This window comes from Diorhabda sublineata, chromosome 1, assembly GCF_026230105.1.
Source record: "Diorhabda sublineata isolate icDioSubl1.1 chromosome 1, icDioSubl1.1, whole genome shotgun sequence".
In the NCBI taxonomy this organism is placed as follows: Eukaryota; Metazoa; Arthropoda; class Insecta; order Coleoptera; family Chrysomelidae; genus Diorhabda; species Diorhabda sublineata.
Window position 1 is genome coordinate 14,121,373 of NC_079474.1, and position 19,917 is coordinate 14,141,289.

The window sequence follows — 19,917 nt, forward strand, 5'->3', positions numbered from 1 at the left end:
CCAATGCGGTTTTATTGAATAATATTTACATAAAATGGTAAAAGAATAAAGGAAGCTGTATTTAATATGATGATTTAATAAAGATAACATATGATAATTTGAATATATAATATTATTTATAAAAATTTAAGAACATGATGAAATTACGCAAAAAAATATGAAAAATAATCGATGGAATGAAAAAAAATTTATCTCGTTTCATGCTGAGTTTAGAATCTTTTTTATTGTTAAAATATTGAAAATTTAGTTCTTGGTGATATTTATTATTCTTTTTGTGGTTCAATTTATAAAAACAGCAAGGTATAATAAATTTTTATTTTTTTACATTCTGTTTTTAGTGAATTTTTATTATTCATTATTGCTATAATAGTTATTTTTTAAGCATTTCTAAGTAAATTTATCAACCAGAATACTTTTTGTTCATTACAACCTACAATTCCCAAGTTAAAACAGATATTTCCTATTTTCCATCCCAAAAAAAATTATTCAGTGTGGTCTTTGGTACCCAGTCCGGCACTGCTATATTCCATAGTATTGAATACAAAAAAACAACTATGGTACACCTGTTATAGTCTATTGAGAATGAGAAATCCGTTATGAATGCTTATTAATTGTATACATGGTCATAATTCCATTAATTTTAAAACGAAATTTACAGAAGTGTGAAAATCTTATGTACATTTATTAATGCATGACACTACTGACTCAGAAAACATTTCAATCAACCACGAAAATTTTATAAATTTTACCTTTAGTTCATAGACAAAATAATACTAGACTGCGCTCTCAATAAAATTCATGTTCTAATATTAGAATGAGATACAAAGAAAGTTATAGTAGAACTATGTTTGTCAAGTGTTCCTTTTAATTTCTTGTACCGTACTCCTCCCACCGTTACCATTTAGTTCTATGATTACGAGGTATCGAATTCAATCAACTCCAATAATCGGGTAGATAATACATTTAGTTCTATGGTTGCGCCATCATTACGAAATCATTAGCTCTGTTCGAGAGTCGAATTCTGAATCAGTTTTGAATTGTCGATGACTTCACCCCTACGCGAGCGGAAATTTTGAAACTGCGCATGCGATTGGTGCCTAAACTGATTCGGAATATGTCCCGTGACAAAAGCTATTGGTTTATTTATGATCGCACTATAAATCGGGATGCTTATAATATTAGAAAGTTTCCCCACTAGTGGTCACTCATATTTTCCTATTCCTCTACTTCATCTACCTATAACATATTTACAGCTTTAAAACATTTCTTTCGTTTATATTATTCTCAAATAATGACAAATATTTTTTGAAGAATTATAACCGAGAAATTGGGAATCTGTATCAATCTACTGTTTATAGGCAACCAACATTATTTATTTTAACCTGAGTAACTAAGACAATAAAAGCATTTTTTTTTTGTTTTTTTGTATGAATAAATTATTTAAACACGTTGTTTTCTACGAGATTTATCATAAATAGAAAATAATTAGTTGTTAGGTGCTCTAGCGATCCACTAAATGTAGGCAACACGCATTACAAGTAATACATAAAGGATTCGGTATGATGAACAGTTACTCGATGATCTACTCCAAACTAGTTTGCTCCAAGTGTTTGCTCGTAGTAAATTTATAACATTTTTTATTCTTGTCTAATAGAATATGCCAATATATCTATGTTATTCGAATGCTTCGATCTGATTGATTAATCGATTCATTACTTCGTTTGAAATCGAAGCTTTAAGTTTGTATATTATATCGAAGGTATACGATGAAGTCGGTCGATAAGTGACGTGATTGTGATTTCCTCAAAAACAAGGGGATTACCCCAATTGAATTTTTCTTGTAAAAACTAGAGAATGTCTTATATTGTTGAATTGAATTTTGAAGATAATATACTGAATTGAACGTACAACTAACCATTTATCGTCGAGCATTATTTTATTGATGCTACGCCATAGAAGTAACCTAATTTTAGGTATTGAGTAAGGCGATGGAAATTGTTAAACGCGTAATAAAATCTAACCATTATTCCGAAACAATTTATTGTTACAAAACAGAAGTAGTGAGTGAGAATAGTAGTCTTCTCGGCTTCAAGGATTCTTTACCAGTTTTAAGCAAACCTATACATAATAATATTAATATGGCATCTGCACCTGGCAAACGAACTGTTAGAGTTGAAACCAATAGTAATACTGGCGAGAAGTTTATAATGCTTAATGGTAAGAAAATCAAGATATTAGCGGAATCTGAAATACCCAAAAACAGTCAAATAACAAAACTAGCTTCACTTCAAAATCTAAACAATTCCAATTGTCCTGTGAAGATAAAAATATTAAAAGGGATCTCAAAGAAGAATGAGGAATATCAAAATTCGTTAACTAATCATACTAATATCTATCCCATAAATATTGATAAGAAAGTTACATCACAGATAACTGGAAAAATACCATTAAATGAAAACAAGTTTAAAATAATACCAATCAGTAGTGTGGAGAACATCGTAGCAAACACAACTGATAAGACTACTATAGATAGCCTCAGAATGTTAAAAAATGATAATGTTACTAACAAACCCATCATTGTCAATACAACTTTATTGAACAATCTTATTAATAGTACAAGTAATATTCAAAGTGCAGCTCTAGATCTAACGAAAAATTGTGATATGCAGGAAACTACCAGGACAGGTTAGTAAATTGTATCTACTATATTTATGGTTAGAATTTATTATTTATAATTTCTTAAAAAGTTATATAGATCACTATTTAGCTTACTATTTACATAAGTTTAGTTATAATTTGATAGATGCTTGCTTACATATTTTTCAGGTGTAAAAACTAAGAAAAAACTAATTTTTCTTGTTAAAACATATTTTTATTTTGATATTCATAATGTAGGTGATCTATTGATTAATATAAATAAGCAAATCATCAGTGTCAATAACGTAAAATTTTTAGCTATATAAGAATATTGAATATAATGTGAATGTAATTCACATTGTGCGACTAAGTGGCTTGACAGATCATTTTTGGCTTTACATTCACTATGCATCTCATTGATCTGCTTCTAAAATGTATAAACTAAACTCTTCCTAAAGGAGGCTATTTTTATGGGGTTTTTATTTCCCATCTCAAAAACTACTCCTTTGAGGTATTTGAGCCTATTGAGGAAATATTATGCCTATCACTGTATTTGAGGGGTGGTGGCCTATCAGAAGAGTATCCATCAGATGAATTTAGCCTTTACAAATCTTCAGAAGCTCAGGTCTCAAGTGTTTCTCCAGTTCTTTAGCCATCAATTCAGTTCTTTGTAGATGTTACGTCTCATGAGGCTCTCATCTAAAATATGGAATTGTTGTCTCTTTTTTTGACACAGCTGTTTGCTTTCAACCTTAATGTCCTGGTAACCATAAAAGTAATCGTTGGTGCTAGATTTACAGCTGGTGAACTGAGAGATGTGAAATTATGCTTTTTAAAAGTTTTAGATATTGTTTAATTGAAAGAAATACATTATTCGAGCTCTTATTAACAATAAGTTTTCAAGTCATTATGTTTTGGTACTGGGAATTCTATTCTAATAATTCATGTGAATACTTAATACTGTATCTCAACTTTTTGTTGACAATCTTGCTGAAATATTTTTTCAAATTATAGCTGTAGTGAGCAAAGACAAATGTTTACAAGCAGACATTAAACCCATTATGGTTACTAAGGAGGTGCAAACCGATGATGATCTTGAACTTGATTTGGATTATTTATTAAGAATGGATATATTTGATTTACCCAGTATAATTAACGACATAGAAACGCAAAGTCCAATATCTGCTGGCAAAATGATAAATAGCAATATTGTTGATGATGGTACTACTAAAAAATATACTACATTGAATAATGTGGTTTCTAAAAAAAATAATGAAAATTCTTTTCTACCTAGTAGTAAATCATCAAAAAACTGTGCAGAGAACTTTTTCAAGGAATTGCGAAATGCCCTTATTTTTGATGAACAAGGGAATTTGTAAGTACACTAATTTCTCATTAAAATAATTATTTAGTTTTCTTTTTACTTCCAATTTCCTTACGTTTTGAATTCTATTTTATAAGCGTTTAAACAAATTTTTGAAACACTTTTTCCCCCCCTATTAATAAAATATGCTTTTTGAACACAACAATAGCTTCTTCTGGTTTTCACGAACAAAAAAATTACTTAGTGCTAAATCTGGGCTGTATGCTGGATGGACAATGAACTTAGCCTTTTGGTTGTTTGTACTTCTAAATGTTTTCAATTTTAGATCTCTTCTGATTTAAAATTAGTTTCTTTTATCATTTTAAATCAGAAGAGAGCTAAAATCCAGAACAATTAGAAGCATAAACATATCGAAAGGTCTATGAAATAAGAGATTCCATTTGTTTGAGAAGTAATGTCAAGATGAGTGTGGTTTACAAAATTTATATTTTCTCAAAATTTCCCCTACATCCTTGCAAGTTTTCTGTATTTACTATCAATATCCACATCCTTTATGATTATGCCAATACAATTGTATATTTTCAATATAAAAAATTTCAGGTGATTAACCATTTCATTCAAAATAATCCTTATCAACAGGATAAAGATAAAGTAAAACTATATTGGGTTTTCTGTAACAGATTTTATTTTTGTGGGTTACATAGAGATAACAAATTTCATGGTCGATTATAATTTTCTTATTAATTAAAATCCGTATTTTTTTAATAATTTAATTTTAGTGTCCAAATATTTGTATATTAAGTAAAAAAAATTGATATCCATACTTTTAAGAATTATGTTAGGGTAGGTCAACTTTTAAATTGTATTTTCCACAATTCAAACATAAATTTTACTATACAGGATGATTCACGCAACTCTTTATTTTGAATAACTAACCTAACCTAAATATCATATATATTTTCTGAATAATTTATGATACTGAAAATACTTCCCCCTCAAATAATTCTTCTTCTATCCAATGTTTTCTTTTCCTTCACAGCATAAGATCTGGTGATATAGCTGGCGACTTAATGTTACCTCATCATCAAATCTATTTGTTTGAGAATACTAGTTACCATTCAAGCATAATGAGATGTTTCCTAATCCTTCTGTCACTTTCATTTTAGAGGTTCAGATTTGTAGTTTAGCAAACTTAGTCTCTAATAATGCTTTAATATTTTTCAACTGTAATTTCCTTCTGTAAATATAGGATAACATATTCAACTATTAAGAACGTTTCTCAAATAGTGGATAGGATACTCAGCTGACCAATTTCTCCAATTTTGGTCGGTTGAAGAGATCTTCTGGTCATAAACTAGCAAAAATCATGATCAGTGGGATGAGATTATCACGTACTTGGTGTTTAAAGGCAATCTAGTCTTTGTGTCATTACAGAGGTCCTGGTAGTGATATAGGACTGCTGCGTGATTTTGTTTTCATTTTAATGTCAAAGTTAAGTTATTTGTAATAAAAATTTCGTTATAAATGATTGGGAATTGAATAAACAATGTAGAATTTGTTTTTCACTTCAATTTTGTCTTCTAACTTCAAATTTATTGTCTTTGGCTCCACTGTTAATATACTTTTCAGACCAATTCATGTAGCAGTTCTGACGAATGACATCAAGTTTGTTAAGCGTAGTATATTTATCCTGAAACTTTTGAAACAATCAATGGATATACCGAATAATAAAGATTATGTAAGTACTTATTTATGTATAATGAGATTTATAAAGATTTTGTCTCCAACACTTACTTTACATTTAGCTTTAGCTATGGAAGACGAGGATGCATCATAGAACCAATAAAATATCCGTATACTGAAGATTTTAGTGCTATTATGGGAAAATTAGATCAGATTGAGTCCAGTGTTGAAACGTTGAATGAGTCTTGTGTGAATGATAGTTTTCATAAGTAAAATTAGATGAATTATGATCTAAAACAAACTATTTACAATTAGCAAATTTTTAAGACAATAGCAGTTTGACGAACCCAGCCCTTATGTCTGGAAATTCTTTCTCAATCATATTTCCCAAAATCGTTAATTAATTACCTAGTGAGGGAGGTCTAGTGTTTTTTTACAAGCTCCGAAGGAATTTCTTTACCTATTTTTCTTGAAAATGTGAAAATGTATTGAATTTTACTTAATGTAGATAGTATTGCTGAATATTGTGGTACATATGTCGTCTAGCATCAACATATGTTATATACCATACTGTAATTGATGGGGGATATGGAAATTATGAGTAAAGGTGATCAGATATGGTGGTTGATTCCATTATACAACACATTATAGTTGAATTGGTTTAAATGGGAACCATTGGGAAAGAGATTTTGGATGAGCTGTGGCAGATTTGATTGAAGAAAAATGCAAACTAAGAGATTTGGGGAGGAAAACAAACTGCGAATGTGGAAAATGTTCATTTATCAACTCCGTTTTTATTTTATTGTAATTTTTGTTATTATTACCTTCTCTTTTAACCTATATTTCAATTATATTTTATTGTAAAATAACTTTCCCTCTCAACCTAGATTCAAATTTTAGCCTTTTTATTAACAAAATAACCTTCCCTTTTATCTTATATTTTAATTATAGACATTTTATTCTCAAAATAACCTGCCCTCTCAACCTATATTTCAATTAAAGCCATTTTATTGTCAAAATAACCTGCCCTTTTAACCTATATCTCTATAGCCATTTTATTGTCAAAATATCGTGCGTTCTTATCCTATATTTAAATTATAGCCATTTTATTATCAAAATAACCTACTATTTTAACCCATATCTCAATTATAGTCATTTTATTGTCAAAATAACCTACTATTTTAACCTATATCTCAATTATGGTCATTTTATTGTCAAAATAACCTGCCCTTTTAACCTTTATCTCAATTATAGTCATTTTATTGTCAAAATAACCTGCCCTTTTAACCTTTATCTCAATATAATCATTTATTTGTCATCCATGATTCAAGCATGAATAATTTTAATGACACTAAATCTCATATTTTGTTGAACATTGTAAATTTTTCGATTTATTTATGTTGTATCGTTATGGTTATATGGTTTGTTTATTTTGATCACGTGTACACTTATATTTTACTCATTTTTAATTTGGATTTGATACACTAACAATCTATGAGTAAATTCTCGGTGAAGAACAAGTTTTTTATAAAAATTTCATTTATACAACAAGTCTTTTAACTTTATAACTTTTTTATACCATTTGTATAGAAATATTTTCATTTAGCTGTTGTCTTATAGCCATGCTATGATCCAAATAACTTGATCTTTCAACCTTTATCTCAATTATGATCATTTTATTTTTAAAATAGCCATTTCTTGGTGAAATAAGTTGCCCTTTCAACCTATATCCCAAGTATGATCATTTTATGGTCGAAATTACCTGCCCTTTTAACCTCTATATCAATTATAGCCATTTACTGATCCAAATAACCTAACCTAACCTTTATCTTGATTATAGCTCAATTATAGCCTCTTATGATCCAAATAACGTGCCCTTTTAACCTATATCCCATTGAATTACCCTATTTAAAAGCTGCAGAAGAAGTAGACAAAAATAATGATAAAAACAAATAAAATGACTTGTAGATGGTAGATGTCAATAAAAATAAATTATAGAGTATTTACGAGGTGTGCTAAAGAAATTGTTAGAGTAAAAAGGGCTGTCGTAACGTAATTCAAGTGGCTACTGTTACTTTGTCGTGTACATAAATATTTTCATTATTTGAATATATTTTGTTGTAGCAAATTTTCTGCTTATTCATATTTTCGAATGATTTTTTGTTGTTGACTTTATCACTAAATAATAAATATCACATAAGATGATACTTATCTATATTTTGATATTAATTTTAATAAAAAAGAAATTAAATAAACAAATAATGGTTTGAAACAAGTTGATACCATTAACTGTATTTGATTACGAAGACAGTTGTTTATAGTGTTGCCTCTCGTGTCCTTGATTTATGTTCTATTACACAATTAGTTATAGTTTTGTAAAAAAAAAGGGGGAATCACTTTTAAATGTATACATTTCTGATAAAAACATCCGAGTTAAATTATCGGTTATCAGTCTAGAATGATGGATTGAATTTAATCGACTGATTTCGCGTAATTTTGATCCTATGATGTATCACCAACATCGAGGTCAACAGAGGCTGCTCCAAAATACACTTCAGCAGTCAAAAAAATGGTTTTTTTGGAGGGGGGAATGTATCGGCGCTAAACAAAGTCAAGATGCCTTTAGGCACAAGGTTTAAGTCGCTCTATGCTTTCCTCCATCAATTTTTGTTCATGGTTGTGCACGTTGCAGTTCTCTATGCTTCTATCCAGACGCCCTCGCTTCATCTCCCCTTTTCACCCAACTGTCTTCGTCCTTTCTGGTTATACGCCCCATTCAACGGAGACTTTTTGTTTTGATCACATATCCCATCCCAGCTTAACCATACAGTATTGATATCTGCGTTCGTTCTTCTTCTCGTACTCCTCCGAACATCCTCCTTAGTACCTTTCCCTCCCATACGTTTATTTTGTTTTCTTTTTTTTTTCATGATCCATACATCACCGTTGGTTGTATGACTGCCTTGTAAATGCGTCTCTCGAAATATCTTTTGATCTAAATGGTCCTCTTAGGGCTCCAAACGTTTCGTTTCCTCTCGCCAGTTTTTTGTCGATTTCCCTGGTTTCACCCCCTTCGTTTGTTACTGTCACTCCCAGGTATTCGAACTCCTGGACTTTATCAAATTTATAATCCTTGCTTTGTTCTGTAGATATTTGCAGCTATTCAGATCTCTTCTCGTCCCCATATATTTGGTATTTTGTTCAATTTATGCGCAGTCCATATTACTTTGCTTTCTTTTCAAGTTCTTTTTCTGGAGCCACTCGTTCGACATCCAACCCCTATAATTCACTCAGTCAGTCACATCCGCCTTCTTTTGTACTGGATAAATAATTGGTGTGACATCTGCTCTTTCTACCATATTTTTTTAATCAAATTATATCGCTCCCTTAAGGATTCACCATCAGACTTTATAACTTTTATTGGAATCCCATTCCTATAGGCACTTTTGCTTTAATTGAAATTCCTTTTAAAGGACACATAAAATCTTTAGATATTGTGATACAGATCGAAATAGGTCGAAACATCAAGATTTTATCTGTTTCATCCCCCAAAAAATATGAAAAGGTCTTAGAAGGGAATAGTTAAAGACAATTCGATTATCTAACGTTTATCCGTGGTTACCCTCAATAAAAACTCAGCCCTATAGTCACGATGCTTCTATTTTAGAGTCCGCTTCAACTAGCAATTATTAATGACTCACCAGTGAATATTATCGGCGCTCTATTAACTAACGGCGCTAGCGTTCATCTCACGGATTCCGAAGGAAATAATGTTATCCATTACGCAGTTGAATTCGAAAGAGCCGAAGCCTTGAAATGGTTATTGAGCTACATTGGACCGGAGACAAACTGTATAGACGAATATAATCACGAAGGTGAGTTTAGATGTTGATTATTCACTAATCAATTTCTTTTCAAGCACTTTAACAAACTAATATTTCACTTTCAATAGCGTTATTAATTTTTATAAAGCAAACAGATTATTTTCTAACATCTTAAAGAAAATCTGGATCCCTTGATAAAATCCCTTGTTCCTAAAACTACCTCGTCGTAACGACTCTGTATATTCCCAAATTACCAGAAACCTCAGAAGATTTTGACGAAGACTGAGACACTACTACTACTCTTCTTAACAATAATCTGGATTGTTTGGTCTTCCTTTGCAAGGATGGCATTTGTTGGCTTTAGATACTCATTATTTGATGTTTTGAAACAACTAAATCATTGAGTTCCTGTTGGAATATTGATGCAACTTGTTTACATGAATCGGAAGAGTGGAGAAACTTTTAAGTTTGGAGACAGTACTACTAAACCTTTTCTGTATATTCCCATCAAAGTCTTTTTGAAGTTACTACTGATGATACCTCTTTGATTTTTCGTCTCCTTTTCTTTTTATTAAGTCAAATAATATGATTTGTAGATGATGTGCTTTGTAGTTTCCTTCTCTATTCCTCGCAACTGGAAGTCGGGATCCATTTTTTATTTGTGGTAACCGTGACCAGTGATTAGTTTAAAGTTTGAAGATACATATAATCCATCTATTCCCATGAAAGCATGGATTTTACCATCACTAACTAAGAATGAGGATGCCTGCTTTTCGGAACTGGAAAATTCTCTTCTATTAGGTCAAATAATATGATATACCTCCTTGTATAAGACCTTGACCTTTGCAGATGATCTGCTTTTTAGTTTCCTTTTCTATTGTACAATATCGGAAGAAAGGATCTATTTTTTATTTGTGATAACCGTGCCCTTACTCCGTCTGCAGCAACACCTCTTTGTTTTTTCCCCTTTTCACAGTTTAAGCAATTCCTTAAACTGTGAATAAGGAATTTAACTGAAGATTTGGGTCCTATGTCCAAGGATCCAGTTCCACCTCCAGCTAATGTGAATTTTCTTTGGGATAAAACTCAATACAAGTAGAAAATTTTCTTCTATAGCTGAAGATATTCCCGATGGACATGATAAGGACAATAGCACTAAATTATTAAATTAGTGTTCTGTTATCGATTCTAGATAAGTGTGGAAAATTTTGAATTTACTTGAAATAGATATAAAACTTATTATAGAGCCACCTAAAGTTTATTATGATGATAAATATTTCCAAAAATTTTAAATATATCGATTCATCAATATTCTAGGTATATATGACTATAAAAATATTATCGGAAATAATTTTCTTGACATGTAGGCAAATAAAAATAATTTGTTGTCTATAGTGCGTATTAAAAAATATATTTCTGATTAATTTCCATGATTTAAAATATATTTTAGGTGTTTAATCACCAATAAAAAAATTATCATCATATTTGTCGGTAATGAAAGAGTTATATTTCCAAATGTAACCACCATTTAGCTACTACCGAAGATTTACTAAAAACTACTTTGTCTTCTTTGACGATTCTCTGAACGTTATAACGTGAAATTCACATAGTTTGTTCCATCCAGCCACTTTAACGTTAAAACACTATACATAACGTACCCCCGCGCTAAACAACCCTATTAAAACATTCCAACCCTAGTTATGCAAAAGAAAAGACTTCAAATAACCTTGCAGAGGAAAATAATCCTATATCAGAGCCATAACTAAATCCTTCCGAGAGTGATTTTCACTTAAAAATGTTGAAAAATTTTTATTACAGGATTAATGCCCACATAGTTTGTTCCATCAAGTCACTTTCACGTTAAGACACTATACATAACGTTCCCCTGCGCTTAACAATCCCATTAAAATAACCCAACCCTAGTTATGCAAAAGAAAAGACTTCAAATAACCTTGCAGAGGAAAAGAATCCTATATCAGGACCATAACTAAATCCTCCCACGAGTGATTTTCATTTGAAAATGTTAAAAAAAGTTTTATTACAGGGTTAACGCCGTTGATGATATGCTGTTTAAATGGTTATCACGATTGTGCAGAAATTTTGTTGGAATCTGAGGCTAACCCAAATGTCAAAGATCAAATTTCTGGTAGGACGGCCCTGTTTCATGCCTCCGAAAGGCAAGATGGTATGTACCTTTTTGGGAATCTTAATGTACCAAAATGAATTTGATTTTTTAGAAGTTTTCAACGTAAAGGAAAATTTATTATCCATCATAATGGAAAAATATTTATGTTTTCTTAGCTCTTGTCATTTATATATTCTAATATTTATATATATATATATATATATATATATATATATATATATATATATATATATATATATATATACACGGTGACCCAACGAAAACTACTCACTTTAAAGTTGTAAAAGGGGAACTTAATAGCACAAAAAAAAATAATTATTATATGTACTTGGAACCAGATTCGAGTTCCTATCCTTCCAATTTTGAATAATATTTATCCATTTTGGTCATCGTTATGCTTTGAACTTGAGGATTAAACTGATGGAAATGGATTTAGTGGAAACAGTTTCAGGTCACTTATAAATGAAAGGTACCCAGTCCATAAGGAAACTATTTCTGGTGTACAGTAAAATAATAAAATTTAAAATTTCAAAATTGTACTGTTTATTTAAACAAAACTTTTTTTTGGTTAGGAAGAAGACAACAATATTATGGATCAGGAATTGTTTTTTTTGTCAATAAGATGGTACATCATCATATCTTATTGTACCGGTTGATAAATTTCTCAATAATCACTTTCCTGGTATATAGGTTGGATGAAGAGGACTTGTGGAGAAGTCACCAGAATCGATCCATTTATATTTATTTCTCTGGTGTCATTTGGGGTCGATGGTATTTGAAACAATTCATTAATCGACTCCAAATGTGCTAAGATCATGTTAAAGGACACATTCGATAATGAAATTTCATCATGCTTCGTATTTATAGTTATTAAATCGAAAATTAGGGATTGGTGATCAAATAGTTGATATTTTCATATAATTTTCACCAACCAAAGGAAGACCTTTAGGCTGATCACCGAAGAAATGTAGAAGATCCAAGGAATGAGATTTTAGTTCCAAAATAGGACCAAAAAACGAAAAAGAAATCCAAAATTAACAATTATTTTTACAAATCCATTGAAGAATTTTACAAAAAAAATATAGTCGATTTTAAAGAGAATTCATAGTTTTTTAGAGCACTGGCACCAATCAGCAATGTTCTTGAAGTTTCTCAATAGGGTGATAAGTATTGGTTATATTAGGGTATCTTTATAAAAATTTGATGAAATCCATTGACTTTCATTTCAAAGGTAAATGTGTTACCTTTGTCTATGAATTTCATCAATTTTTTATAAATCAGCAGTTATTTAGAATAAATAGTTTTTGTTGGGACACACAGTGTATAAATAAAATGGTTTTGGAGATTTTTTTTATTAATTACATATTGTGAATGAAATATCAAATGTGCCTATTTTTTAATGTTACTTCATAAAAATTGATAACACCTAGAAATGGTTTATTTTTATTTGCTTTAGTATTTTCTACATTGTTAACAACTTATACAGCAGCATTTGCAATATTTTGATAAATTTCTAAATAGAAGTATGAGCTTCAGTTATTGCTGGGTTGCAAACCTTCTTAGAGCACTTGAACTAACCGAATTTCTTCTAAAGCATTTGTGCTATTATTAATTATTTGACTTGTAACTTCTTCGTCGTTTTCTACATTGTCAACAACTTCTAAGGCAGTGTTTGCAATATTTAGTTCTTAATTGATTAAATTCTTAATGCAAGTATATTCTTTAGTGACATTGCTGGATTGCAAAACTTCAAAGAGCACTTGAACAAACCAACAATGTTTCTGAAGTTCTTTTAAAGCATGATTATGCATTTGTGCTATTATTAAATATTTGACTTTTAACTTCTTCGTCATCTGCTTCATTGTTAACAGCTTCTATAGCAGAGTTTGCAATCTTTTGTTTTGAATCGATTAAATTCTTAATTCAAGTATAACCTTTGGTGACATTGCTGGATTGTAAACCTTCGTAGAGCACTTGAACCAACTAACAATGTTTCTAAAGTTCTTCTAAAGCATTTGTGCTATTATTAAACATTTGACTTGAAACTTATTCGTCATTTGCTTCATTGTTGACAACTTCTACAGCAGTGTTTGCAATCTTTTGTTTTGAATGGATTAAATTCTTAATTCTAGTATAACCTTTAGTGACATTGCTGTATTGCTATCTGCTAGTTGTAAAAAAATAGTAACTTCCTAGGTACTTTGTTTATTTTGTGGAGATTAGCACATTTACATATTTTAAAAATTATAAATTTTTATAAAAATCTTTTTTGTTTTTACATTGTGTTTTTTTAAAATAAATTTGTTGAAAAATAAGGATATACCTAAACTATTTTAGATATTCAATTAATTCGAATAATGTTTTATAGTATATTTTCCTTGAATTTTGAGGTAATTTCTTGGTAACATATACATAGATAAGCTTATCTATACTTATGTATTTAAGATAAGTTTCTGATAACGCAACACGAGTGTTTAAAAACCATATTTTATTTATAACATTCAAATTTGAGACGTATTTTTATATTTCGATTATCATTCTGTAATTTACAGATTATTTTTTGTTTTGTGTCTGCAATGTAATAATCTTATTATACATTTTGGTATTGAATTTTTTTACAAATTCGTGTCGCTCCTCTTATTCTAATAATTTATTTTCTGTTATTTCTCAAAGTTTTTCTCAATTCTCTTCATATTATGTATTAAATTAACTATCGATTTTTTAATACTAGCAATAATTTAAGTTTTTAAGAATTTATATAACGAAATTCAATATAAAATCATTTTTGTATTATAGTTTTGAGTATGAAGCAAATTAAATAGTGAAAGGAAATAAAAAAAAATTAATAAAATCGAAAATAATCAGAATTTTTTTCATAATCTCAAATCTTCGTTTTTTCAAATTATTTTCAGGAGTTTAAATGTTTATGTAAACTCACTTGTTGTCTATAATTGTTCTAAACTTTTATTACAAGTAATATACTGAAATATTTATTTTTTTCTTTGGTGTATAAAAAAACGAAAAAAACTAAATAAATTATGCAAAAATTCAATTTTTCATGATTTTGCAGGTTCATATTATCAAAATAGACTTTATCTTACATATTATCGTTTCTATTTTCTTTTCAAGTACCATTAAAGTAATATAAACAAAAAATTACCTATGAATGAAGGTTATATACGATTATTCAACCTTTACCACTGCGGTGCCCCCCTAGAACCGATTCTAAACGAATTGGAAACCCTGTATATCATTTGTAAAAGTGGAAAAAATATCGATAATCGTTGAGGACAGTTTGTAAACGATTCCGAATCAATTATAGACACTGTATGACACCCAAAAGGCTAAACAAATGAATTTTAATTAAAAACCCTGTATATCACCTGTAAAGGTGGAAAAAATATCGATATTCGTTGAGAAAAGTTTGTAAACGATTCCGAATCAATTATAGGCACTGTATGACGTCCAAAGGGCTAAAAAAATTATTTTTTATCAAAAAATGTTTCTAACTGATTGTAAATTAATTAGATACCTTGTATATTAGTTGTAAAGGTAGTAAAAAATCAAGGTCTAGAATAATGTTCTGTGATGCGGACCCTTAAAGTTCGGTGTAATATTTTCAACATTTAACTGTTGCAATCGACTTGAATAGGTCAATAAAGGCATTCTAATGGATTTCTTTAACATCTTAGCCTCTATTCCATCTCCTCCCATCACGCAGTCATCTTATTTCTTCTTCTATCTCAGTGTTCGTTGAGAATTTTACTTTTTCCTCTTCTTCTTTTGTCATTTCTGAAATTTTCCTGTTATGTTTTTACCATTTTCGTATAGGGGTCATTTTGTATTACATCATTATTAAGTTTGAGTTAACTATAAGTTGACTATAAGGTTAAGTTAATAAATATGAACATGACACTTATTCATCTATCCACTCAATTTGTAATCGTTTGATTAATTAAGGAATTATTATTTTCAGTTGACATGGTTGAGATGTTGTTGCAATTCAATGCTTGTACCAAAACGAAAAATTTCTTCGGAACCAGCCCGCACGACGCCATGTACGAGATCGAAGATATGCCGGAACAAATAAAATTCATGATTTTAGGAAAAAATAAACGGAAAACCGTCGACGATCCGAGACCTTCAAAATATAAAAAGACGGAATTGAATAAAGCCGGTTTGAAAACTTATGCCAGATTGGAAAAAATCCAATTCAAACCTAACGTAAAAACGTTTTCAGTTGTTAAATAATAACAACTTTTAATTAGGTTAGTAGAAATAATTTGTCATAGAAATTAAGATTGCTACAAAAATTAATTTCAAATTTCCAAATATCAAACATACTCCAGTCCAACATTCTAATACCACCTATTTTTAATGTATAGAGTATATTCAGGTGATTATTTGGTTGAGGCATTAAATCATTCACAATTGGATGCTTTTTATTGAAATGCATTTATTTTCTGTTGTTGTCACATGATTATAGTTAGTTGCTACATGAGTAATCCACCAGAAACTATTCAGGTGAACTAGGAAGTTCCAATAAACCAAAAATACTCCAAAAATCTCGTTATCTTGCTTCAAAACCACTAAATCCAATTCATGAAATCGAATTTTTATTCATATAGGAAGAAATTATATTGAAATTGTAACAATCTCATCTTCATTGTACTGGGTATAGATTACTCATCCTTTATGATCGTAGCAATGTCATTTTTTTTTTAAATTCAACCACAATCCCATTTATTTTCACTCCATAAGATCTGCTTTTGTCGAATACCATTTACAGTTCCAAGTTTCTTATTAATTTTCTTTTCTTCTTTGTTTTCTACGAATTTTCTATTTTCTGTATCGAAAATTCTGTAATTTCTTCTTTTTCTGCTACACTCAGTTCAACAGGTGCTTCTTGAGGAAGTAACGTCTTATAAGGAATAAAGCTAAGGTCCAGATCTCACATCAAAAGGAACTTTTTTATAAATGGTCCAGCCCTAAAAGTATCCTAGCCAGTAATTCTTTTTAAGATTGTCCTTTCTCCTGAAATTATTTCTTATATGTGCGTTTTCTTGTACCGCAGAAAGACTCCGGTCCAATGAAAGGTTTTTTCGATTTTTTCTTTGCATGTATATCGGCTCCTCCCCAAACTAAAATGACAATATTGTTGCCTAGGTTATTGAGTTTCCAGTGGCACTTCCATATCAACATTAAATATATGAAAATTTTGGACTTTGAGTTGTATTTAAGTACTTTTAGATTAATTTCTGTAGTATTTAAATACTTTTAGAATTATTTCTATAGTATTTAAGTTCTTTTAGAGTATTTTGTACAATATTTGAGTACTTTTGAAGTACATTCTACAGTATTTGAGTACTTTTAGAGTAATTTCTATTGTATTTAAATACTTTTAGAATTATTTCTATAGTATTTAAGTTCTTTTAGAGTACTTTCTACAATATTTGAGTACTTTTCTTATAATAATTATCCAATTTTTAGCTGCGCATATTATGATCGATAGATGTAGATTGTTGTACTACAACTTTAAAGTTTCAACATCTGCAGCTATCACCAATCGTGCAGCTACTATAAAGACATAATATCTCAAAATGGAATTGCCTTTATTGAAGCATGCGACAGCGGGGGATAAGTTTTTTAGTGAAAAATTCTTAGTGACGTAGAAAAATGGCGACACTAGATGATATATATGTTATCTAATGTTGCCTTATGATATTTACTTCGGAATTTAGTATCTATAATGTTTGTGTTCACTTTAATTTTATGCAGTTGTTAATAATTTTATTGTCTAGTATAGATAGTGCCAGATGGGTGTACTTCATGATATGAATTGAATTGTAGAATGTAATTATCTATAGTTTTAAGATAGTTTTAAGTTTAATAGGTAAATATTTATTAGGTAGTTATCTGAAATTTTAAATGCGTATAAACAAGTTAACCAATTCACTTAATGCCTACTATAGTGAATGTAATGGTTTTCATCTCTATTCTGTTGTTATTTTTGTATTATCAGGAATGTTGTTGAAACGTTTTTTTTTCTTGGAGAGTGGGGAGAGCCAGAAGTCGTATAGTACTGGATCTACGAGGAGAAACAGAAAAAGCTTTGCCAAAAATTCCCCAATCAAAAGATTTGTAGTACTCTGTTTTATGGAACATGTTTTTGTACGTTTTCCTTTGTTTTCAATGTCTATGCATGAATCGAACGTTCTTCGTCCTGAACCATTTTTAAAACAGTCTTCACAGTATCTAGCTCATTACCGTAGACGAATTTTGATGTCTTTGGTACATTTTTAAACTTCAATTGTTATTTTAGTAGCACCTCGAATAAAAAGCGCTCATGCGTTTTGATACCTGAAATAATGAAAATTCTATTGTAGCAAATATATATCGGTACCATATAGAACATTTAGGTAGTATTTAAGTACTCTTTGAGTACTTTCTACAATATTTAAGTATTTTCCGAACAAGTTCTATAGTATTTCAAGTACTTTTAAAGTGCTTTTTGTGGTATTCAAGTACTTTTCGAATATTTTCTACAGTGTTTGAGTACTCTTCAAACAATTTCCATAGTATTTAACTACTTTTAGAGTACTTTCTGCAGTATTTGAATACTTTTTGAGCATCTTCTGTAGTATTTAAGTAGTTTCTGAATACTTTTCGAGTACTTTCAAGTAGTAATTGCTGTAATACTTGATACTTTTTTGATTATTGGAGAATTCAAATTAGTGAGGCTGTTTTTTAGATTTTTTTTTATTGAACAATTTTATACTTATAATTCCATAAAGGAAAGTCAATTATGACTGGTACTATTCTCCTTTTAACAATTCCAGTAACTACCTATTTATAGCCGGAAATAATCAGTATTAGAAAACTTATTTTCTTAATAGTCGTTAGAAATTTCTTCTAATTATTTTCATTAAGTTTCAATTAGGTTTTTATCAAGTTCAATAGTGGAAACAAAATTATTGAACCAGAACCTTAGAAAATTGTAAAAAGCATAAGTAGTAGGATGAAACCTATTAAAAAAGGAATAGAATATAAGTAAAATGAAAGAAAAAATAAATTACGGATGATTTGAGGTTAGGAAAAGGAAGGGGGGGGGGTGATTTTTTATAGGTTAAAACTTTATCTGGCTTTGTGGTAAAACTATGAGTCTTATGGAAAAAATTAGATACTAAAGTTATAGGTAATAAAAAATCTACAATTTTTGTATCCACACTTTTTTCACATAACCTCAAAATTTATGTGAAAGATTTAAATAACTAAGTTTTTAGTATTTTTTGTACGAAATTCTGTGTAAAAACCGTTTTATGACTAAAATAAACTGCAATTTTTTTTATTTTGACTTACTATCGAAAAAATATCTCCTTTTTCAGGTCTGATAAAAAGTCAAAATAAGATGAAAAATATTTTAAATCAAAATGTGTAATGTAAGTTTTCACCGAATTTTTCACAAAAAATTATTTGTTTTCAAAAGTTGGAAATATAAAACCTAAATATGGTTGCTTGAAGCTTTCACATGAATTTAGAGGTTATGTGAAAAAATGTAAATACAAAATTTGTGGATCTCATTATTTCCTACAGCTTTTCTCCCTAAGACTTTACCGCAAATCTTGATAAACCCTCCCTCTTCCAGTTCCCGACCTCAAATCTTCCGTAAATTATTTTTTCCTTCCATTTTTATTATATATTACACGAAGTTGAAAGGAAACGCATTTATTTGGAAAACACAATTTTATTGCCACTGAATTCAACTATTTAACATCCGCGCCAGTCGCTTGCTGAGAACATAATAATAATGACTGAAAACTAAAATCATACATCGTTTCCTTGTGTACAAATTCGTCAGTGATAAACGATTAGTCAGGTTCTTGAAAAAAGACAAATACATCGATTACTCATTTTCGTAATACTCCTTAGAAAAATACGAATTCTTTATGATGACAAATCGAAATAAAATTATACAGGTTGTAACTAAATATGAATCTAATAAGAACACGTGTAAACTAATAACAAACAAGTATCTAATCATAATACATAATATTCTAATCATAATACATAATATCTTCCTTTTCCAATAAGTTTCATCTTACTACTATGTATTAAAAATTATTGACTGGCCTATAGGAAGCATACCGTAAATTGTTTACCTTTTTGTTCATTTGTAAATATATTGATGTATTAAATTCTTAAACTATAAATCAATCTAACTTACTTACTTTAATGTTTTTATTAAATAAATTTAATTTATAAATGTGTAATTATTATTTTTGTTTCCGTTTCCTACTTCCCCG

General features: G+C 29.5%; 1 protein-coding gene across 1 annotated transcript; it reads left to right on the top strand.

Annotated features, from left to right (window-relative positions):
- Positions 1–1,758: 1,758 nt before the first annotated feature.
- LOC130449386 (uncharacterized) lies at positions 1,759–19,884 on the top strand. Its single transcript, XM_056787175.1, has 7 exons — positions 1,759–2,685; positions 3,652–4,012; positions 5,591–5,699; positions 9,312–9,519; positions 11,513–11,653; positions 15,591–15,882; positions 17,105–19,884. Exons 1-6 carry the CDS (start codon positions 1,989–1,991, stop codon positions 15,863–15,865), a joined length of 1,791 nt encoding a protein of 596 aa, XP_056643153.1. The 5' UTR covers positions 1,759–1,988; the 3' UTR covers positions 15,866–15,882; positions 17,105–19,884.
- The last annotated feature ends 33 nt before the right edge of the window (positions 19,885–19,917 follow it).